General features: G+C 34.0%; 2 protein-coding genes across 2 annotated transcripts in view; both read right to left on the bottom strand.

Moving 5' to 3' along the window:
- Positions 1–349: 349 nt before the first annotated feature.
- Positions 350–11128, bottom strand: LOC120635579. The gene is made up of 5 exons (XM_039906591.1): positions 11060–11128; positions 5594–5742; positions 3266–3354; positions 975–1148; positions 350–360 (listed from the first exon to the last, which is right to left on the bottom strand). Exons 1-5 carry the CDS (start codon positions 11126–11128, stop codon positions 350–352), a joined length of 492 nt encoding a protein of 163 aa, XP_039762525.1.
- Positions 11129–11755: 627 nt separating this feature from the next.
- The window catches only part of LOC120635810 (serine protease Hayan-like), a 65515-nt gene continuing 51845 nt past the window's right edge, over positions 11756–25425 (bottom strand). Inside the window, exons 4-9 of the mRNA XM_039906972.1 lie at positions 16419–16606; positions 15988–16091; positions 15144–15296; positions 14450–14541; positions 13575–13735; positions 11756–12990 (exon numbers count right to left, since the gene is read on the bottom strand). Coding sequence (XP_039762906.1) covers positions 12073–12990; positions 13575–13735; positions 14450–14541; positions 15144–15296; positions 15988–16091; positions 16419–16606 — 1616 coding nt within the window. The 3' untranslated portion in view covers positions 11756–12072. The remainder of the gene's footprint in view (positions 12991–13574; positions 13736–14449; positions 14542–15143; positions 15297–15987; positions 16092–16418; positions 16607–25425) is intronic.

Raw genomic sequence — 25425 nt, 5'->3', positions numbered from 1 at the left:
ACTGCTTGGAAGCAGGCCACTCCGCTCTCCTCTCTCACAAAACAGAAAAATCTAAAAATTGTTAATCTATAAAATTATATTGGAAAAGAGCAATCTGCTGAGTTTCTTGCCGGCTCTTCTCAGTGGAATCTGCCTTCCGAACTGGTGGTAGAGTCACCACAAACAGACTGACTTGACGTTTCAAAAGTGCTATAAATAATGCCTACTTGAAATAAATTAATTTTAATTTTTTTTTTGAGTCTGGTTGGCAGTGCCATCCCACAGTTAACTACAGTATTCCATGCTGGTTCGGATTTGAGGCTGGTAAAGAGTAAGAAGATGTCCCGGCGTGATATACCACCGTACCTTGTTAAGCTTTACCTAATAATAAAAACCAAGTTTTCTAACAGCAGTTTGGCCTCATACTTTGCGATCACCAATCCGTCTGCCCAGCGTGCCGATAACGGGCAAACTCTTCATTGGCGCACAAGTGGAAATAATATCCAAATAATATATGTGTAAAAAAAACGGAGGTAAACTTATAATATGTCCCCTGGCAGGGGATACAATTTTTGTCTCCTGCCCTGCTGGAAGTAGGTTAAAATAAACAGCAAAATAATTAAAAAATATTTTATTTCATCCTCATTTAATAGAATTTTAGTCATCCTCATAAATACCCTTCTTACTGATATAAGGGATTGATGTACGCATATATGGAGATAAATCATTCCTTTGTCTTAATTCGCGTTGCGGATTCCTATAACTAGGTTTATTTTCAGGTGTAAACCTGGGTTTATCATCAACGATTTTCTTTATATAATACTCATTTGTAGATAGCTTATTAAGTTTATCCGATTTGTAAAATTGCTCGTTATTTTTTGTTTTATCCCACTTATTATCAAATTTATTATTAGTTTTAGCAAGATCATTATTTTCGTAGTTGTAAGTATCTGCTTTCGTCTCAGGTTTAATGCTATCAATATTATGATATTTACTTAGGATATTTGAATCCCGTTTTCGTTCACGCCCGCTATCATTATTTGTATCGAAATCAGATTTTTCATGTCTAAAATCATTATTGGCTCGCACGTTTTGATGTGCCTTCTCATTATGTATTTCCATAGATTCCACGGGTAGTTTTCCTTCAGTCAGAGGTTCTTCGTCAGTTTCTGAAACAATATAGAGCTTAAAGAGTTGAGGTATCGTAGGACACCCCGAAAAACATTTCAAGTATCTGTAATAGGAATAATTGATTATGTATCTACGTATACAAAAGCTGTATAGTTTTTTTGTGTTTTTTGCTTGAGCTAAATATTTTTAATTGTATTTTGTGTGTCACATTGCACTATGGTACGGAACTCTTTGTCTGCAAGTCAACCTAAGTCATCCTAAGCCAGTTTTTTTATCATTATCATCAATTCATTACCGGGTCCACAACAGTGTAGGCCTCCTCCCACCACGCTGACCAAGTTCAGTAGACTTCTCCCATCTTTGAGAACGTTATGGTTTTCATTCATGCAGGTTTCTTTTGCAAGAGATATTTTAAATGCTTAAATTAAAAACGCACATTACTCCGAAAAGTCATTTTAGGTAGGCATAACCCATAGAACTGTCGATATAAGTTAATTTTGGACCTACCAATGCATAAGTTTAAAGAATGTGTTAAAACACATTTATTACAGCGAGGTACAATTGATGAATTTCTTAATGACAAGGTTGCTTGGAAGCATCCGGCTCCGCTTTCATCTCTCACAAGATAGAAAAATGAATTTTGAAATGTAAAATGTAAATTGTTAATGTTGGAAAAGAGCAACTGCTGAGTTTCTTGCCGGCTTCTTCTCGGTAGAATCTGCCTTCCGCACCGGTGGTAGAGTTACTACACACAGACAGACTTGACGTTTCAAAAGTGCTTATGTTAGGCCTACTTGAAATAAATGAATTTTGAATTTTGAATTTTGATAGCATAGTGGGTAGGAGCACGACTTCACTTTCGGGGGACCGAGTTAGTATGTGCGTTTTAAGTAATTAAAATATCACTTGCTCCAACGGTGAGGGAAAACATCGTGAGGAAACCTGCATGCCTGAGAGTTCTACATAATGTAATCAAAGGTGTGTGGAGTGACCCCAATTTCCTGCGATTTTTGCCACACATTTTTTTTTGAACAATTTGATGTAACATTTTACAGAGATGTGTGATATTGTATAGAAGCAGGCGTTACTTTGCGAAAATCCATGATATATTATGAAAATTAAGCTTAATTTGCTATACTCCGCGAAAAGCAGGAGAATCTGTGTGGTGTAATTTATAATTTCTTCAATCCTTATACTCCACACCAAACAGATCCTCGGCAATACACCCTCTACGCAGGTTTCGAAATTATAAATTACACCACACAGATTCTCCTGCTTTTCGCGGAGTATAGCAAATTAAGCTTAATTTTGATAAGAGATGTGTGATAATAAAGACTATTTTTCTTTCTTGCAATCCGCGCTATGGCCTTAACCCCTTCTCATTGTGGGAGGAGACCGGGCCCTGTAGGGACTCTGTAGTGGGCCGGTGATGGGTTGATATGATGATGATGATGATAAGCCGCAGTATTTAAAGCCAACATTTCCTGAGGATGCTCCGGTTTCGGAGCGAAACGTGCGTAGAGGGTACATTGCCGACGATCTGTTTGGTCCTTGTTTCATAATACGCCCTGTGTCCATCAACCTGAGGCGTAGGTGTTAAGCCACATGCGGCTGTAACTACACCGGCAACCACGCGCTAAACACCGGAACAGCGATGCTACTGGACGGCAGAAATAAGCACAGCGTTACTTCTCCGGACGACCTTTGAAACAAAAGTCTACTACTATAAATAAGTATAATCTATCTCGTATCTATCTTATATATATAAAAGAGAAAGTGTGTGGGTATGTTCCGTATAGGCTCCGAAACGGCTGGACCGATTCCAATGGAACTTTCAGGGAATCTCCGGATTGACCTGGCGAGTAATCCTGTAAAGTTTGGTGACGATCGGAGCACTCCTATTTTTGAACTGTCAAACTGTCAAATACAGCTTTTATTTACTATGTTGATATTCTATTGTTGGGTGTACATGGGTGTAGATAATGATCTTCAGCCGTTTGAGAAGAGAATGAATACGGAGCGAAATAAATGATTTAATATATTATGAGACTTAAATAAAAAATTAAATGATGTAAGTTTATTGTTTAAATAAAATGCAAAATCTAGCCTGGCGAAGCGGGCTGGGTACGCTAGTAGTTTATAAATAACAGATAACCTTCGGGTATTCGGAACATAATTCCTGAATTTTCTTTTCTTCTGAATTCCTGAATTTTCTTTTTGAGGTTCTGCTGTCTCGATGTTCGACTGTGGAAATAAAATAAAATTCATAATTCAATTATTTCAAGTAGGTCTAGTTTACAAGCACTTTTGAAACGTCAAGTCAGTGCTTGTAGTGACTCTACCACCGGTTCGGAAGGCAGATACTACCGAGATGAAGCCGGCAAGAAACTCAGCAGTTGCTCTTTTCCAACATCACCAATTTATATTTTACTTTTTAACTTTAATTTTTCTATCTTCTGAGAGACGAGAGGAGTGGCCTGCTTCCAAGCAGCCTCGTTAAGGAATTCATCAATTGTGTAGTAACCGTGATTGATTAAATGTGTTTTAATATATTTTTTAAACTTAGGTAAAGGTTAATCTAATATTAACTTCGGTATTACGTTATAAAAGTTTATACCCATTCCCACAAAGGATTTCTGTACTTTTCTCAGACTATATGCAGATATCACTAATTTATGTCCGTATGTGAGTCGATTGTTTATATCGACTTTTTGTTTATATTTACAATTAAAGATCATATATAATAAATATATTACGAAGCTACTGTAAGTATACACATTTCTTCAAATTTGCTACGATGGGATTCGCGTGGTCTAAGTTTGTAGATATATCGATAGCACAGTTCTTTTCTGTAGCAGGTATAAATAAAGAAAACAGCCTTTTTTATCTCAAAAATTTCTTATGCTTAGAACTTTTCAAGTAATATTACTCGTAAATGCGAAATGGTGAGTTTGTTTATTTTTTTTCTTCAATAGCGAAATTTGGAATAGCGATAGCTTGCATATAAATGGTAAGAAGCTTTAACAACGTTACTATGGTTTCCTTACTAATTTATTTATTTATTTATTTATACTCTTTATTTGTACACAAATAAAAATACAGAAGAAGAATAAAAGAAAACACAGACAGAAGAAGTATACAAAAGGCGGCCTTATCGCTTTGTAGCGATCTCTTCCAGGCAACCTTAGGATAAGGAAAACAAAAGGATAACATACTGCAGGTTGTGCTTATTAAAAAAAAATACATACTAATAACTACATACTAATACTTAAACTAGATTACACAAATAAAATAATACATAATACATTAAATATTAAAAAATAAAAAATAATAATAAACTAATATATACTATAACATATCATAAATACATTAACAACAGTAAATACTATTACAAGTCGTCTTCAATGCAAACTATAGTGGTTTTTGACAGCTTTTTTAAAAATACAAAGTGACTTAGACTGCCTTATGTCTATTTGGAGCGCATTCCACGGCGCTATGGCCTGCACTGTAAACGAGTGCTCATAGAACTTAGTTCTATGAAAAGGCATAGTCAGAGTCAGCGCGCGACACAGACTTAAATCAGATTGCACTCCCAGAAAAGTAAACTTCTCCTTAAGATAAAAAGGAGTTTTTAAATAAAATAAAACTATTAGTAAACGATTAAAAAGCTTTGGTGTGAACAATTGCTCTAACCAAGTTGCTTCTTAAATATTTTCAAATGTCAATGTGAGATGGTGATAACAAAAATAACAACCGACTAAGTTTGTTGCGCCCTTCTTCTTAGACCAGGGCACGTTTGGAACCCTCGTAGCTTTAGTTTTAAGTTTACGAATGTAGTTATCGCCATCACTACTCACTGCTATGTTTACATTTTGTTTATCATCAACGCATCAAAAGTGCCATCTATGTGCCTATAATAAAGAAATATTTGACTTGACTTTGAGTTTGTAATATTTGTCTTCTACCCTTCTCACCGAATAACAATCTTGAAGTAAAATTAGAAGTCACCTGGTACGCTCGTGGTCGCTACGAGAGTGAACGAGTCTGAGCAAATTTTTTCACGAACTAGTCGGTTCTACGTTGTCGCTACGAGAGCTAACGAGTCGGGATCTCGCGGTCGCTACGAGAGCTAACGAGTTGGAATCCTGTGTTCGCTAAGAGAGCTAACGAGTCTGAGGTAATATTATCAATTACATTCGGTGCTATGTGGTAGCCACGACAGCTTTTTATATATAGGCAGTTAATAATTTGTAGAAAACCATTGCCTATTAACAGAGTAACACTTCGGAGGTCGTGGTCACCGAATCTGAGTAATTTGATCGCTATAAAAGTTAGCGAGTCGGTGTCACGTCGCTACGAGAGCTGAAAGTCGGAGCCACTTGGTTGCTACGAGAGCTAACGAGTTAGATTTACTTGGTTGGTCGAAAAATAACGAGACGGTTCGAAATTCAAGTGTTGCTTACAAGCATTCGTTAATACATACGTTTTCTTCTGTTCCAAATGCTTCTTGTACTCATCAATGGCATCAGGGTTCCTTATGAAATAAACTCTAGCACCGGAGTGAACGGGGTTATGAATCAAGTTATATTGTTCTTGAGCATCGTAGTTTTTTTTTAATAGCCATAGAAGTTCCTGAAGTTTTTGCTCTTTCTTACACTCCTAACTACATCGCTTAGTTCTTCTTTGACATCTAAGTAAAAAAAAACAAACAGTGTATTAAATAAGATACTTCGGTGCCAGAACCAAAGTTTTGGTGCGTATTGATGACTTGTGGTTCCGAAACGTAGTTTTGGAACACAGTCACTTAGGGTGACGGAGAGGGCTATGCTCGGAGTATCTTGACAAAGTTAGCCCTTGACTGCAATCACTTACCACCAGGTGAGATTGCAGTCAAGGGCTAACTTCCAGTAGAATAAACACAAAAAAAATCTCAGTGATAGAAACCAAAGGGTTTGCATAAAAGTCACAAAGTCTCTATATGGTTGCAACAGGGCTCAATTTTGGGTCTCTTTCTATTTTTAGTGTATACAAATGGTTTGGTGTCTACCTGACTATGTCAGTAAAACTTGTGACGTGGTACTGTCTGCAGATGATATATAATTCATTTTTAAGAAGGTTAGAAGTTGACGACGATGAGACTGACGATGTAAACAGTGCTATGTCGCTTGTGTCTCACTGGTTTATTGTCAATAACTTACTTTTAAATGCTAACAAAACCAGGTGTGTGTAATTTATTTTGGAGGAGAATTGATAAAAATATAATGACTAACGGAGAATCGATAAAAATGGAGAATTCAACAGTTTTTCATACCGTCGGGTATGGGCACCTCGTATGGAACCCTCGTAGCTTTACTTTTAAGTTTACGAATGTGGTTATCGCCATCATCTCACTACCGTGTGGTTCTTATGTACGCATCAAAAGTGCCACCAGTGGGCCTACTTGAATAAAGATATTTTTGACTTTGACTTTGACTTTGGCATGACATGCTTAGTTAAAAAAACAAAACTATTACCATTTGTGATCACTTTCTTGGATACTTTTTTATTAATATTCCAATTTTCATTAAAACTTTTCAAAGACTTTATTATATTCATTAAATCTTTTTTATTGTTATTAATAGCATCATATGGACGTAGAAATTCTGCTGCTGAGAAACCTGAAGAAAAATAAAAAAAAAAAACAATTAAACCAACTGAATTCAAACGCCGTTAAAAATATGCATTAGCTACCTACTCTATTATATATCTCAAACAAGAAAATCTGCTTACCAAACATAAATAAACAATATAAAAACATATTTTTATATTATTATATCAGCAAACTGATTTACATTTCACAACTTTACGAGTTTTGTTTAAAAGCATTTTGGTATCAAATAAATTCAAGCGTTTTTTATCGGCCGAATTTATTTCGAGCAAATTTAACGGCCGATTGGCGCAGTGGGCAGCGACCCTAGTTTCTGAGTCCAAGGCCGTCCCACAACTGGCATGAGATGTTTGTTTGTGTGATGAACACGAATGTTTTTCAGTGTCTGGGAGTTTATATGTATTTTATTCATACACTATTCATCAGTTAACACATACGGTAGTCAATACATACGGTGAGCGTACGACCGCCTTTTTGGTTCCGCGATTCATGAACGAACTACCTTCAACGTTGATCCAAAATGTAAATATTAAAAACATTAAGCGTAAACTCAAAGAATACTTTTTAGCGAAGTTAGTTGGCTGACTCTTTTGTATCTCGTATAGTTTATATGTATTATTTTGGTACTTACTACTATTAAAAATTAAAATTGACAGTCTTACTTGGTTCCTATCGTTCTACAATGTAGCAGTATGTTTTTCCCACAGCTGGTTTTATTCTTCTAATTAACACCTTAGGTAATCGTTGCAGATAGGCACCGAGGACAAACCTCTGCGGTTTTTTCGGTGTTTTTATACTAACCATTTTATTGTAATTGCTTTATTTGATAAATAAATAAAAAAAAAAAAAAAAAAAAAAAGTTATCATAATTCCCATAACAGAAACTACGCTTACTTTGCGGACTAGATGGCGATGTGTGTACTTTCGTTGTATTTTTTATTTTATTTTTATTTATTAAATATATTCCATTTTGACGGCCGACTAGCGTAGCTGGCAGCGACCCTGCTTTCTGAGTATGGTAGTGGGTTCGATTCCCACAACTGGAAATGTTTGAGTGATGAACATGAATGTTTTTCAGTGCCTGGGTGTTTATCTGTATATTATAAGTATTTATGTATATTATTCATAAAAATAATTCGTAAGTCCTCTTAGTACCCATAGCACAAGCTGCGCTTACTTTGGGGCTAGATGGCGATGTGTGTATTGTCGTAGTATATTTATATTTATTTATTTATTTATTTTTTTGGTGAAATCTATTGATATAATGTGGGTATATTCTATATTGTAAATGTGAAGGGATGTCAGTTTGTTTAAATTAGGTTCTAGCTGTTGTTCACGACTGGCTAAGTTTGTTGTGGGCTCTTCTTAGACCAGGGCGCGTTTGGAACCCTCGTAGCTTTATAATAAAGTTATCACAATCACCTAACATAAGTGTAACATGTTAAACGTATGAACGCTTCATAAGTGCCAGTGATAAGGTGTACATGAATAAAACATTTTTGATTTTGAATTTTGTTTGTTCCGCGTGCGTTTAAGTTTTTAGAGCAATAGAATAGTTTATTTGCCCAGTTGCAAAATGTATCTCCAACATTCAATTCATTTGCAAAATAATAATAAACATGCGGAAACTGCACCCCCGTGCTTTTCCGGGATGCAAAGTCTTGATTGGAGTATACGCTTTTATAATATGACTCCTGGTAATTTTGGACCTACCATTGCATAAGTTTAAAGAATGTGTTAAAACACATTTATTACAGCGAAGTTACTTTACAATTGATAAATTTCTTAATGACAAGGTTGCTTGGAAGCCTCCGGCTCCGCTTTCATCTCTCACAAGATATAAAAATGAATGTTAAAATGTAATACAAATAGTTGATGTTTGAAAAGAGCAACTGCTGAGTTTCTTGCTGGCTTCTTCTCGGTAGAATCTGCCTTCCGAACCAGTGGTAGAGTCACTACAGACTGTCTTGACGTTTCAAAAGTGGCCTACTTGAAATACATTGAATTTTGATATTTATTTATTCTAAACCATTAAAACAACATATTAATAAAATAATTCTTTAATGTTTATTTATTGAGCAATTATAATATAATTAAACAAAGAAATAAAATATAAGTACACAATTATTACGTTCAATACTGTAACGCTGCTTAACATTTAAAGAAAACAACATATTAATAAAATAATTCTTTAATGTTTATTTTTTGAGCAATAATAATACAATTAGTCATAATAAAACAAACAAATAAAATATAAGTACAATTACTTCGTTCAATACTGTAACGCTACTTAACATTTAAAGTAACCTAACATATTAAGTCATTGTTTTTGAGGTTTTTTTGACGTGCCAACGTCTTATAATTCGATGGAGCCGGCTGCACGCACGAAAAAACATGACAAACCGCGGCGTTACCTCGCCCTGAGGCGTTCCATTCAAGGCTGCGAGAAGAAGTGTGAAGAAGAGCAAGCGAGAGCACGGAACGAGCGACAAAGAGGCACAGTCGGCCTCCGCGTTCGACATCTGTCTCTCTCCTACTTGAGTCAGCGATGCGTCCGCGTGGACAGCTTCTATACAATAATACATTTACATGTTTTCGGCAAGGATGAAGTGCAGTGAAAAGTGAATGTGGTGTCAATTGTTTATAGCAACGATAATATCTATCAAACAAATAAAATTAAAATTTTCTTTTGAAAAATGCAACAACCATTCCATCAGTATTTTCTTACGACGTTGTCACGTTCAACTATCGTCAGTAAGCCGACTTTACAGACAACCAATTTTTTTGTAATATAGTTCAACGGCAGCAGCGTGCATAGAGGGCACAGGGTATGCAGATGATACAAAATTAAGAAAAACTCCAGCACGAGTTACAAATACTTCATGGTAGGCTTTTTTTTAACTCGTACTGGAGTTTTTTTTCATTTTATATAATCTGCAATCCCTGTGTATACCCTCTAAGCGCGCCACTGTTCAACGGGTACATGCCACGATAATATTTTGGGTTTGTCGATATTTCGATCCAGTTATTTTTTTATCCACGTTTTTGATACGCGCCGCTAAGATGTGGAACGCCCTCCCGGCAACTGTGTTTCCTGCCACGTATAATTTGAGTACCTTCAAGGCTAGAGTGAATAGGCTTTTTCCAGGCAAGCGTTCTCCAACCTAGACCTCATCATTGCTTTCTAACGGGCATGATTGTCGTCAAGCGCTGGCCTATCTTTGATAACAAAAAAAAAAAAAAAAAAAGTTGCAGATTCTGCCCGCGACATCCATCTTGACATCTCGTCCCTACGCAGACAAATCCAAAATATTATCGTGGTATGTACCCCTTGAACTATATTTAAGAAATGTTGATTAGCCACGATAATCTTAGTAAAAAAACTAATATTTTTTGTTTGAAGGCGAGTTTTATGGTAACTCCAACACTTCTGGCGCTAGGGTTTTCTATTTTATACTTGAATTATTAGTTATTCTTAAGGCATTTCTATCCAGGGAAATATTTATTTTTAGGTGTTAAGTCTCATGTCACTGTAACTACACCGGCAACCACGACGAAATTTTTATAATTTTAAGAAGCGTTCCATTCTGTTTCACTTAATGAATTACTTTGAATAATTGAGACATACTCGTATTTACATTATTAAATAAGATTTTTCAGAGGTAACCAGAATGCTAATAGATTTTAAGCTAAGATAAGAGAAGTAGGAAGTATTAACTTTCGTAAACGGAACGATGGGGCTGACATTGTTATTGTTAAGAAAAGTACCGAATAAATAGAGAAATAAAAAAAAAAAAATAAGATTTGTAGAGAGCTGCTTTAAAGTATTTTTTTTTTTGTAATTTTTTTTTTTTTTTTGTAATATTCGGTACGAGCTGTACTGTTACAAAGTACTGGGGAAATATTTCTTTTCCAGGGATAAAAAGGAGCCTATGTTACTCTCAGTCCTTCCAATGCTGCTTAGCGGCAGAAATAAACACGGAAGTAGTACTTCTCGGTCGAATTCTGTCCCAAGAAGTTCTACTTCTCCGAAACCGTTAAATTTTAAGAAGCGTTCCATTCGGTTTACATTAATTACTTTGAATAATTGAGACATGCTTACATTATTAAATAAGAATTGTAGAGAGCTGCTTTATAACATTTTTTTTTTTTCGTAAAACAATTTTTTTTAAAATATTAGGTACGAGCTTTTCTGTTACAAGTCCTTGGGAAACGTTTCTTTTCCAGGGATAAAAAGTAGACTATGTTACTCTCAGCCCTTTCAATGCTGCTTAGCGGCAGGAGCAAACAAGGAAGTAGTACTTCCCGGTCGAACTCTGTCACAAGAAGTTCTACTTCACCGACACCGTTAAATTTTAAGAAGCGTTCCATTCTGTTTCACTTAATGAATTACTTAGGATAATTGAGACATATTTACATCATTAAATAAGATTTGTAGAGAGCTTTATAATAATATTTTTGCGTTATAATATATATTTTATGTAATATTATGTACGATCTGTTCTCCGCGTTTCACGTTCCTTGTTACAAATCCTGCGGGAACCGTATGTTTTCCTGGGATAAAAAGTAGAAGATTTTTAAACTATATAACTATGTACCTAAAAGTTTTTACGAAACCGGTTTCTCTTACATTTTGTATGGCACTGCAAATCTCTTACATTTCTCGATCGAAGTTCCTAACATAATTAGACAATAACTGTTTTGTTAAGTACACTAATCATATTATGAAAATTTAGCTTAATTTGCTATACTTCGCGACAAGCAGGAGAATCTGTATGGTGTAATTTATAATTTCTACAATCCTTATACTCCACACCAAACAGATCTTCGGCAATGTACCCTCTACGCACGTTTCGCTCCGAAACCGGAGCATCCTCAGGGGATGTTGACTTAACAATAAAAAAAGTACATTCCGAAGATCTGTTTGGTTAAAGGATTAAAGAAACGCTTGCTTTTCGCGGAGTATAGCAAAGTAAGCTTAATTTTCATAATATATATATGGATTTCCGCAAAGTTACGCCTGCTTCCATCCAATATTTACACCATTCATTCATTGAAACTCATACAAAGCCGTAATGTAAAACTTATGGCCAGTACAAAAACTCACTCGGCCACAATTATTAGCGGTTAACCGCTGTGTATGCCCGCTGGGCTTACAACAACCCCCCGGCATGAGGCGATTTGTTCTCTCTCTAGTAACCTTTACTCCGAATCCTTTACCGCCATGAAAATATATTTACATGCGGACAAAGCCAGGAAAAAGTTTGTAGTTTATAATATTAGTGTTGATAAAATTATTCATTATTTCATTGTTTTCACGTCCACCAAACTCTACCATCATTATAGCCCCTACCAGCTTGGTAACCGGATGGTACCATTTCGTCATGACCGCTATAGTAACCACTTTGGGAATTATAAGTAGGTTTTTCTGTCGTATAAGGGTTATAGTAACCACTATTTTGATTATAAACAGGCTTTTCTGTAGTGTAACCGTTGTGATAACCACTTTGTTGGTTATATACAGGTTTTTCTGTGTCATAACCATTATTGTAACCACTTTGTTGGTTATAAACAGGTTTTTCTGTAGTGTAACCATTATTGTAACCACTTTGTTGGTTATAAACCGGTTTTTCGGTTGTGTAACCATTATTTGACTGTCCTCTGTTATTATTTTGGTTGTAGTTGGAATTTTCATGTCCATTTTGATTATCATAACCTTGATTATTTTGATCGTTTCTCTTTATATTGTTGTTGGATTGCCCATTGGTGTTGGAATGTTGATTGTTGTTAGATTGTGGTTGGTTATTATATTCTGGTTTCTTGTTTGCTTCCCCTTGGTTACGATTCCAAGTCCAACTGTTCTCTTGCTGGTTTTTGTTCCAATTTTGCTGATTGCTGTTCGTTTGTTGTTGATTATTCCACTGTTGATTGTTGTTTTGTGTTTGACTACTCGGTTGCTGTTGGCTGTTCCATTGACTGGTGTTCCATTGTGGTGTTTTGTTTGATTGTTGGTTGTTGTTGGACTGCTGATTGTTGCTCGACTGCTGCTGATTGTTATATGGTTGATTGTTGTTGGATTGTCCACTAAAAACAACAGCAGCTATAAACGCTCTAGGTACTTTTGCATACAAAGCCGGAGTCTGGGCAGCGCCGCAGGATCTCCCCAAAGATGTGACTGCGACCACTCTCCATGAGCAGCCATCTTGGATCTGAGCTGGACCCCCAGAATCACCCTAGAAAAATGTAAAATAATTTCAAAAAGTTACCCAAGAACATATAATTTTTTAAAAATGGAAGTACCGGTTAATGGCGGGATTGAATTTAAAAATGTATTTATTTCAATAAAGCTTAAGAAAGCACCTTTTGAAACGTCAATCGTCTGTCTGTTTGTAGTGACTCCACCACCGGTTCGGAAAGCAGATTCTACCGAGAAGAAGCCGGCAAGAAACTCAGCAGTTGCCCTTTTTCGACACTATAATTTTTCTTGTACTTTTGACACATTCTGACAGCTGTCAGATTCGAGCTCCTCCAACTTTTCAGTTATGTGCGTTTTAAGTAATTAAGATATATCTAGCTTCAATGTTGAAGGAAAACATCGTGAGGAAACCTGCGTGCCTGAGAGTTCTACATAATGTTCTCAAAGGTGTGTGGAGTCCACACTGGGCCAACAATCCGCACTGGGCCAGCGTGGTGGACTACGGCTTTAACCTCTTCTCATTGTGGGAGACCCATGACCAGTAGTGGGCCGGTTATGGTCTTATATGATGACGATGTGAAAGGTAATGCAGGAATCAGTGGTCCGGCCGATGGGGTGTACCTGACAAGTATCCTTGCCGCCTTTCTTCTCCCCGGCGCAGATCTGGCTGTCGCTCTGAGGTCCTTCTGGGAGTCTTCTAGATGTACCAAGTACGCTGTAACACTCTGTCATGTCCCATATAGGTAGAGACACGCTGCGCAGTTCTTGAGATAGACTGCCACCTGGGAATAGCAGAGTTAGTGGAATTAGAGTTTTTTGTGACAGCATTTTTTTAATAGTAATAATTGACGGACCAAGAATGGGCCCACCCGATGGTAGGTCAAAGTCAAAGTCAAAAATATCTTTATTCAAGTAAGCCCTAGGTCACACTTCTGATGCGTACATTAATGTGAAGTAAACGGTAGTGAACTGATGGCGATAACCATATTCGTAAACTTAAAACTAAAGCTACGAGGGTTCCAAACGCGTCCTGGTCTAAGAAGAAGCCCGCAAAAACCTTAGTCAAGTGTTTTTTTTGTTATCACCATCTCACGTTGTCATTTAAAATTATTAGCAGGGTGACCTGGTTAGAGCAATAATTCACACCCAAGCTTTTTTATCGGTTACGTAGTCCTTAATACTATTTGAAAGTTGCTATAGTGTTCTACTAGTATAGCCCTTTCATTAAATGGAGTTGTGAAAAAATATGTAACTACGGCCGCCATTTTGTGGTGGCGCCCGTGGCGGCCATCTTGGATAGATTTTCTTCAAACCTAGTGAAAGGAGTTAATAAAGTTGGAAGGACAGAGAGTAACATATGCTACATTTTACACCACGGTACCTACCTTTACGGGATTTGTAAAAAACCGTAATAAACGCGGACGATAAAAACTGGCAACAATTGGTAAATAAATAAATGGAACGTATCAAAATGCTTAAAAATTCCTGCAGCTTACCAAATTCGGTCTTGCCCCATCCAGTTGCGATGATTGGTCTGCCAGGAGCTGGTGGAATTCCCAGGCAGGCTGGCCTTATCACGCTGGAAAACCTGTAAAGTTATTTAAGCCAACATTTAGAGGTTTATGGGTGAAGTACCTCATCCACAGAATTAAGAACATACAGAACCCTCATCATCATGAAGTGGCAACGGGCGGGGCACAAACCTGCATGCCTCAGAGTTCCACATAATGTTCTCAAAGGTGTGTGCCTTAACCCCTTCTCATTGTAGGAGACCCGTGTTCTGTAGCGGGCTGGTAATGGATTGATATGATGATTTTGACGGCCGATTGGCGCAGTGGGTAGCGACCCTGCTTTCTGAGTCCCACAACTGGACAATATTTGTGTGATGAACATGAATGTCTTCAGTGTCTGGGTGTTTATCTATATATTATAACTTTTTATGTGTATTATACATAAAAATTATTCATCAGTTATCTTAGTACCCATATCACAAGCTACGCTTACTTTGGGACTAGATGGCGATGTGTGTATTGTCGTAGTTTATTTATTTATTTATCATTTATTATGACGATGAAGAATTTTGAAGAATCAAGCCGAACTCTGTACCCACAAAAGGAATCGGAAGTTCTTACCACTAGGCTATCGCCGCTTATCACTAGTAAGTATAAATATATAGGTATACAAACTTACGAGACAGTTTTGGCCATTTTGACAAGTGCAATGTCATAGTAGGACTTGGGCAGCTTGTACTTTGGGTGCCGGACAACTGCTGCCACCCTGACCACAACCGCGTCCGGGTCGTCCAGGTAGGATGTGCCAAGCTTGACCGCTTTCGGGGGACCTCTGGAGCACAAAGCAGAAGGGTTCTTAAGTTGTAAGTTGTGGCCAAGATACTTTTTCTTTTTTATTTTACTACAAGATTGCCCTTGACTGCAATCTCACTTGGTGGTACGTGATGATGCAGTCTAAGATGGTAGAGGGCTAATCTGTTAGGGAGTATGGAGTCATAATCGGTTTCTACGCGACATGGTGCACCATCGGGTCGACGTCTCCCACTCTCCCACCGATGTCGTCGAGCCCTGGGGCTCTTCTCATGGCGAGCTTTGTGACGACGTAGTTTTCAGGTAGTTTTTGGCAACCCCTCAGGTAGTTTTTGGCAAGTTTCCATCCGTAAAAGAATGCCAGTCAGTTGACCCTCATCATCTCAGAAGTCTTCTATTGCCAAGAAAATCCTGCAACCTGAAGAACGGTGTCGCTATCCCCACCACGGGATGCGACTACCTGAACACGGTGGAAGTCACGACCGAAATGCGTAGCAGACGGGCGCCGACCAGTGCACGAGACAGAGTTCCAACTCTGACTCAGAATATAAGGCAGGGTTCTTATTTTACGCCTCGTCACCCAGTGGGACACGTTCTCTTGGCGTTGCTTCGGCATAAAACGCCGACGCGCTACAACAACTTTAGTCTTTTGTGGACTCGAACGATGCAAAGATACCTCTCGGTGTCCCAGTCTTGTACACTGTTCTACTCACATGACGACGCTGTTGTCTCGGTCCTGGTACGCGCAGTGCGCTGCCGTCAGCACGTACTGGCTGCTGACCAGCGAGCCGCCACACTTCCAGGAGTACCCGCCGTACTGCCACGAACGAAATAACGAATTTATTTATTAACCAAAATTCAAGTTGCCTCAATACTACATCGTTGCAAGGTTGCCTACCTTTCGGTATTCTATAGGATATATTTCGGAGATTGTGCTCAAGAACTGTCTGATCTAGTTCCCCCCTCGCCTTTATACCATCGAACCGCGAGGCACCGTAAGGATCGCTACGTGGTCGATTGTGACGCCAGTCAGCCGTCAGGTTACTACGGTGCAGGACGTGACAGACGTTTTCCATGCCCTTCGAAGTTGTGCTTTGTATATGGATGGAGTTCCACCAAAAGAAACCCGTGGCACCGTGCGTACCTGCAGCTTGCTCCAGCCTAGAAGCGCCATGTGGCGGAACTCTTGGATGGAGGCGACGCGGCCGCCCACCACCAGTGGGGCTTCGTGGGGCGCGCACGAGGATACGTTGACGCGCACCGGCTCCGGCGACGGCACTAACGGAATCGCCTGGATCTGCTTAATGTCCAGCGCCTTGTACTTGTCGCACACTGCAAGTCATCGTCATAGTCAAGTTAGGCTCTTTTTTTTTAAATTTATTTATGAAATTGTGAACAATAAAATAACTTAACCGCTTATGAATGAAACGATGATCTCTGTAAAAGTATGAAACTGCGTAACAACTAACAGTGATCACGCCCACCTCCAAAACTTTAAAATTACCAATGTTCAAAATTCAAAATTCAAAATTCATTTATTTCAAGTAGGCCTAATACAAGCACTTTTGAAACGTCAAGTCTGTCCGTGTGTAGTGACTCTACCACCGGTTCGGAAGGCAGATTCTACCGAGAAGAAGCCGGCAAGAAACTCAGCAGTTGCTCTTTTCCAACATCAAAAATTTACATTTTATATTTTAACATTAATTTTTCTATCTTGTGAGAGATGAAAGCGGAGCCGGATGCTTCCAAGCAACCTTGTCATTAAGAAACTCATCAATTGTATAATAACCTCGCTGTAATAAATGTGTTTAAACACATTCTTTAAACTTATGCATTGGTAGGTCCAAAATTACCTTAGGAATCATATTGTAAAAGCGTATACTCAATCCCACAAATGACTTCTGCACCTTTCGCAGACGATATGCAGATGTCACTAATTTATGACCATTTCTTGTAAGTCGACTGTTTATATCCACTTTTTGTTTATAAAGACTAATATGTTGTCTTACAAATACTATATTGTTATAAATGTATTGTGAGGCTACCGTAAGTATACCAATTTCTTTAAATTTTTCACGGAGGGATTCACGTGATTTAAGTTTATATATTGACCGTACAGCTCTTTTCTGCAATATGAATATAGTTTTAATATCAGCAGCTTTGCCCCATAATAAGATCCCGTAAGACATCACACTATGAAAGTACGCGAAGTAAACAAGTCTTGCTGTTTCTACGTCAGTAATCTGTCTAATTTTCCTGACGGCGTAGGCAGCCGAGCTTAGTTTACCTGCTAGTATATCTATATGGGTACCCCACTGAAGCTTACAATCCAAGGTCATGCCCAGAAAAACTGTGGAATCTTCCATTTTTAGTGATTCTCCATTTATTATTATATTTTTATTAACTTTCTTTACATTTGGTAAAATAAATTCCACACACTTAGTTTTTTTTGCATTTAAAAGTAAATTATTGACAGTAAACCAGTGCGACACATGCGACATAGCACGGCTTACATCGTCAGAGTTGTCTCTACCTCTATCAGTTTTAAAAATTAGAGATGTATCATCAGCAAACAGTACAATGTCACAGGTTTCACTGACATGGTGTGGTAGATCATTTATATACACCAAAAATAGAAAGGGACCCAAGATTGAACCCTGTGGGACACCCATTGACGTTGCCGACCCCTGCGACTTAATGTCTTTTATGCAAACCCTTTGGGTTCTGTCACTGAGATAAGAGGCAACCAAATTTAGTGCAACGTTTTTGATACCATAATGGGCTAGTTTAAGAAGCAAGGTTTTATGATCAACACAATCGAATGCTTTGGATAGATCACAAAAAACACCAATGGCATTCTGCGAACGTTCCCAGGCATCGTACACATGTTTTAAAAGTTTAGCGCCTGCATCCGTGGTGCTACGACCTTTAGTAAAACCGTACTGCTCCGGATGTAGTAAGTTATTTACATTGAAGTGATTCAAAAGTTGATTTAATATAATTTTTTCAAAGACCTTACTAAGAGCTGGTAAGATTGAAATGGGTCTATAATTGTTAATGTCGTTTTTATTGCCAGATTTAAATAGAGGTATAAGTTTACTATGTTTCATTAAATTTGGAAAAGTACCTCTATCAACACATTCATTAAAAAGTATGGCTAAGTAAGGGGCAATAACGTCTATAATGTTAGATATTACCATTACAGACATACCCCATAAATCACCGGTTTTTTTCTGTTTCAACAACTTAAAATTCTTTATTATATCATATGCAGATATATGTTTAAAATTAAATAAAACGTTGCACTCATTAACGTTGTTCCTCAATAAACTCTGAGCTGCAGTAGGTGAAGAATTAAGTGAATCAGTCAACAACAAAAATAGGAACACTGAAAAAAGTTTTCAAAGGTACTTGCAACCTCACTGTCAGCGGTAACTTTATTATCATTAATAATTAATTCAAAGTTTACGTTGCGAGATTTAGCTTTCCCAGTTTCATTATTAACAATTTTCCAGGTTGTTTGTACTTTGTTATCCGATTTTATTATTTGATCCTTAAAGTATAGCGACTTAGCATGAAAGCAAACGTTCTTAAACGTTTTAGAGTACATTTTTACGTGTTGTAGGAAAGCTGGAGTATGGTTATATTGTTTTTCACTATAGAGCTCATACAAATTATCTCTACTTTTGTATATGCCAATAGTTGCCCAATCGCTAAACTTTATTTTTTTATTGAAATCTATGTTTGAAATTGAATATTTTGTTAAATTCATTTTCTATAATATTAAAGAGCGTACCATAAAAGCTGTCAGGATGACCGTTCTTAAAGACAAGGGCTGGAATTTTGGATGATATTTCACCTTTGAATCGCGTCAATTTGCTCTTAGTTATCGGCCTACACTTGACGATATGTTCAACTTAGTTTATATTATTCAAAACAGTAATTTGTTGGCCACAATGATCTGATCTTAAGTTGGTTATTATCGATTTACCTAAGATATCACAGTTGAGAAAAATATTATCTAAACACGATGCTGAGGTTGCTGTGATTCTAGTAGGTTCACTAAAAGCATAATTTAAATTAAAACATTTAAATAAGTTTAGTAACCTAGTCGTAGTTGCATTACTAAGTAAAATATCAACATTAAAATCCCCGCATACTATTGCTTTTTTTGTGGATACAGACAATCGCTTAAGCACATCTTCCATTACATCCTCAAAAAGGCTAAAATCACCTGAAGGGGGACGATATACACACACTATTATAAATCGCTCCAGCTCCACACAAGATAGTTCTACAGTGCGTTCAACAGAAAGACTAACTATGTCTTTTCGCTCCTTACAAGTTATATTATTGTGTACAAAAATTAAGGACCCACCATGAATTGCAGTCCTTCTGAAGAACACACTTGACATTTTGAAATTCCTTAAGATAACTGCTGGATGTGCACCAGTGAGCCAATGCTCAGTAATACACAGAATGTGTATATTGAGTTTTTCCACAAACAGTTCTATTTCAATTTCTTTGCCGGTTAAGCTCTGTATATTTTGATGTGCAATGTTCATATTGGAGAGCTTCTCCGTTGTCTGGATATCTAGTTTAAATAATTATAAGAAATTTTCTTAGTACTTGAACAAGTACTTGGGTCATTATCAGAAATATTGGTACCTAAAGTACAATTTGTAAAGTTGTCAATAGACTTAGTTACAACACTTGTAACTGTATCATTTAAATTGTAAGCTAATAATGAAGCTATATGTTGCTTACATTTTTTTGACATAAAAAGTATCCCTAGTCAATAACAATGGTGAAATAAATTTATTCACATCAAAATATAAAACTGCCTCACTATGACGGCATGTCAAGTTATAAATTAAGAAATTTGGAATTTTCGAATTTTGTATTTTGAATGTACTTTAGTATATAATGTACTTAAGAATATAATGTACTTAAGTAAATAATGTACTTAAGTATAAAATGTACTTAAATAAATAATGTACTTAAGTAAATAATGTACTTAAGTATATAATGAACTTAAGTATATAATGTACTTTAGTATATAATGTACTTTACTATACAATGTAATTAAGTAAATAATGTACTTAAGTATATAATGTACTTAAGTAAATAATGTACTTAAGCATATAATGTATTTAAGTATATAATATACTTAAGTATATAATGTATTTAAGTAAATAATGTACTTAAGTATATAATGTACTTTAGTATATAATGTACTTAAGTATATAATGTACTTTAGTATATAATGTACTTTAGTATATAATGTACTTAAGTATATAATGTACTTAAGTATATAATGTACTTTAGTATATAATGTACTTTAGTATATAATGTACTTAAGTATATAATGTACTTTAGTATATAATGTACTTTAGTATATAATGTACTTTAGTATAAAATGTACTTAAGTATATAATGTACTTTAGTATATAATGTACTTTACTATACAATGTAATTAAGTAAATAATGTACTTAAGCATATAATGTACTTCAGTAAATAATGTACTTAAGCATATAATGTACTTTAGTATATAATGTACTTTAGTATATAATGTACTTTAGTATATAATGTACTTTAGTATATAATGTACTTAAGTATATAATGTACTTTAGTATATAACGTACTTAAGTAAATAATGTACTTTAGTATATAATGTACTTAAGTATATAATGTACTTAAGTATATAATGTACTTAAGTATATAATGTACTTTAGTATATAATGTACTTTAGTATATAATGTAATTAAGTAAATAATATACTTAAGCATATAATGTACTTAAGTAAATAATGTACTTAAGCATATAATGTACTTAAGTATATAATGTACTTTAGTATATAATATACTTTAGTATATAATGTACTTTAGTATATAATGTATTTTAGTATATTATGTATTTAAGTATATAATGTACTTTAGTATATAATGTACTTAAGTAAATAATGTACTTAAGTATATAATGTACTTTAGTATATAATGTACTTAAGTATATAATGTACTTAAGTATATAATGTACTTAAGTATATAATGTATTTAAGTAGATAATGTACTTAAGTATATAATGCACATAAGTATATTATGTATTTAAGTATATAATATACTTAAGTATATAATGTATTTAAGTAAATAATGTACTTAAGTATATAATGTACTTTAGTATATAATGTACTTTAGTATATTATGCACTTTACTATACAATGTACTTAAGTAAATAATGTACTTAAGTATATAATGTACTTAAGTATATAATGTATTTAAGTATATTATATACTTTATATACTATAATGTACATAAGTATATTATGTATTTAAGTATATAATATACTTAAGTATATAATGTATTTAAGTAAATAATGTACTTAAGTATATAATGTACTTTAGTATATAATGTACTTAAGTATATAATGTACTTAAGTATATAATGTCCTTAAGTATATAATGTACTTAAGTATATAATGTACTTTAGTACATAATGTACTTTAGTATATAATGTACTTTAGTATATAATGTACTTTAGTATATAATGTACTTTAGTATATAATGTACTTTAGTATATAATGTACTTTAGTATATTATGTACTTTACTATACAATGTACTTTAGTAAATAATGTACTTAAGTATATAATGTACTTAAGTAAATAATGTACTTAAGCATATAATGTACTTAAGTATTTAATGTACTTTAGTATATAATGTACTTTAGAATATAATGTACTTTAGTATATAATGTACTTTAGTATATAATGTACCTTAGTATATAATGTACTTAAGTTAATGTACTTAAGTATATAATGTATTTTAGTATATAATGTACTTAAGTATATAATGTACTTTAGTATAAATTGTACTTTAGTATATAATGTACTTAAGTATATAATGTACTTTAGTATATAATGTACTTTAGTATATAATGTACTTAAGTATATAATGTACTTTAGTATATAATGTACTTTAGTATATAATGTACTTAAGTATATAATGTACTTAAGTATATAATGTACTTAAGTATATAATGTACTTTAGTATATAATGTACTTTAGTATATAATGTACTTAAGTATATAATGTACTTAAGTATAAGTATATAATGTACTTAAGTATATAATGTACTTAAGTATATAATGTACTTTAGTATATAATGTACTTTAGTATATAATGTACTTTAGTATATAATGTACTTAAGTATATAATGTACTTAAGTATATAATGTACTTAAGTATATAATGTTTTTAAGTAAATGATGTACATAAGTATATTATGTAGTTTAGTATATAATGTACTTTAGTATATAATGTACTTAAGTATATAATGTACTTAAGTATATAATGTACTTTAGTAAATAATGTACTTAAGTATATAATGTACTTAAGTTAATGTACTTAAGTATATAATGTACTTTAGTATATAATACACTTTTGTATATAATGTAGTTTAGTATATAATGTACTTTAGTATATAATGTACTTAAGTATATAATGTACTTAAGTATATAATGTTTTTAAGTAAATGATGTACATAAGTATATTATGTAGTTTAGTATATAATGTACTTTAGTATATAATGTACTTAAGTATATAATGTACTTAAGTATATAATGTACTTTAGTAAATAATGTACTTTAGTATATAATGTACTTTAGTATATAATGTATTTAAGTAGATAATGTACTTAAGTATATAATGTACATAAGTATACAATGTATTTACGTGTATTATGTATTTTAGTATATAATGTACTTACGTATATAATGTACTTTAGTATATAATGTACTTTAGTATATAATGTACTTAAGTATATAATGTACATAAGTATATAATGTACTTTAGTATATAATGTACTTAAGTATATAATGTTTTTAAGTAAATGATGTACATAAGTATATTATGTAGTTTAGTATATAATGTACTTTAGTATATAATGTACTTAAGTATATAATGTACTTAAGTATATAATGTACTTTAGTAAATAATGTACTTTAGTATATAATGTACTTTAGTATATAATGTATTTAAGTAGATAATGTACTTAAGTATATAATGTACATAAGTATACAATGTATTTACGTGTATTATGTATTTTAGTATATAATGTACTTTAGTATATAATGTATTTAAGTAGATAATGTACTTAAGTATATAATGTACATAAGTATACAATGTATTTACGTGTATTATGTATTTTAGTATATAATGTACTTACGTATATAATGTACTTTAGTATATAATGTACTTAAGTATATAATGTATTTAAGTATATTATGTACTTTAGTATATAATGTACTTAAGTATATAATGTACTTAAGTATATAATGTACATAAGTATATAATGTATTTAAGTATATTATATAATGTATTTAAGTATATTATATACTTTATATACTATAATGTACTTAAGTATATAATTTACTTTAGTATATAATGTACTTAAATATATAATGTACTTAAGTATATAATGTACTTAAGTATATAATGTACTTTAGTATATAATGTACTTAAGTATATAATGTACTTTAGTATATAATGTACATAAGTATATAATGTACTTTAGTATATAATGTACTTAAGTATATAATGTACTAAGGTAAATGATGTACATAAGTATATTATGTAGTTTAGTATATAATATACTTAAGTATATAATGTATTTAAGTATATTATATACTTTATATACTATAATATATAGAGCTTAACCGGCAAAGAAATTGAAATAGAACTGTTTGTGGAAAAACTCAATATACACATTCTGTGTATTACTGAGCATTGGCTCACTGGTGCACATCCAGCAGTTATCTTAAGGAATTTCAAAATGTCAAGTGTGTTCTTCAGAAGGACTGCAATTCATGGTGGGTCCTTAATTTTTGTACACAATAATATAACTTGTAAGGAGCGAAAAGACATAGTTAGTCTTTCTGTTGAACGCACTGTAGAACTATCTTGTGTGGAGCTGGAGCGATTTATAATAGTGTGTGTATATCGTCCCCCCTCAGGTGATTTTAGCCTTTTTGAGGATGTAATGGAAGATGTGCTTAAGCGATTGTCTGTATCCACAAAAAAAGCAATAGTATGCGGGGATTTTAATGTTGATATTTTACTTAGTAATGCAACTACGACTAGGTTGCTAAACTTATTTAAATGTTTTAATTTAAATTATGCTTTTAGTGAACCTACTAGAATCACAGCAACCTCAGCATCGTGTTTAGATAATATTTTTCTCAACTGTGATATCTTAGGTAAATCGATAATAACCAACTTAAGATCAGATCATTGTGGCCAACAAATTACTGTTTTGAATAATATAAACAAAGATAAACATATCGTCAAGTGTAGGCCGATAACTAAGAGCAAATTGACGCGATTCAAAGGTGAAATATCATCCAAAATTCCTGCCCTTGTCTTTAAGAACGGTCATCCTGACAGCATTTATGGTACGCTCTTTAATATCATAGAAAATGAATTTAACAAAATATTCAATTTCAAACATATAGATTTCAATAAAAAAATAAAGTTTAGCGATTGGGCAACTATTGGCATATACAAAAGTAGAGATAATTTGTATGAGCTCTATAGTGAAAAACAATATAACCATACTCCAGCTTTCCTACAACACGTAAAAATGTACTCTAAAACGTTTAAGAACGTTTGCTTTCATGCTAAGTCGCTATACTTTAAGGATCAAATCATAAAATCGGATAACAAAGTACAAACAACCTGGAAAATTGTTAATAATGAAACTGGGAAAGCTAAATCTCGCAACGTAAACTTTGAATTAATTATTAATGATAATAAAGTTACCGCTGACAGTGAGGTTGCAAGTACCTTTGAAAACTTTTTTCAGAGTGTTCCTATTTTGTTGACTGATTCACTTAATTCTTCACCTACTGCAGCTCAGAGTTTATTGAGGAACAACGTTAATGAGTGCAACGTTTTATTTAATTTTAAACATATATCTGCATATGATATAATAAAGAATTTTAAGTTGTTGAAACAGAAAAAAACCGGTGATTTATGGGGTATGTCTGTAATGGTAATATCTAACATTATAGACGTTATTGCCCCTTACTTAGCCATACTTTTTAATGAATGTGTTGATAGAGGTACTTTTCCAAATTTAATGAAACATAGTAAACTTATA

Source organism: Pararge aegeria, chromosome 27 (assembly GCF_905163445.1).
Source record: "Pararge aegeria chromosome 27, ilParAegt1.1, whole genome shotgun sequence".
Lineage (NCBI taxonomy): Eukaryota > Metazoa > Arthropoda > Insecta > Lepidoptera > Nymphalidae > Pararge > Pararge aegeria.
The sequence above is the reverse complement of the archived record's forward strand: the minus strand, read 5'-3'. Positions and strand labels throughout refer to the sequence as shown.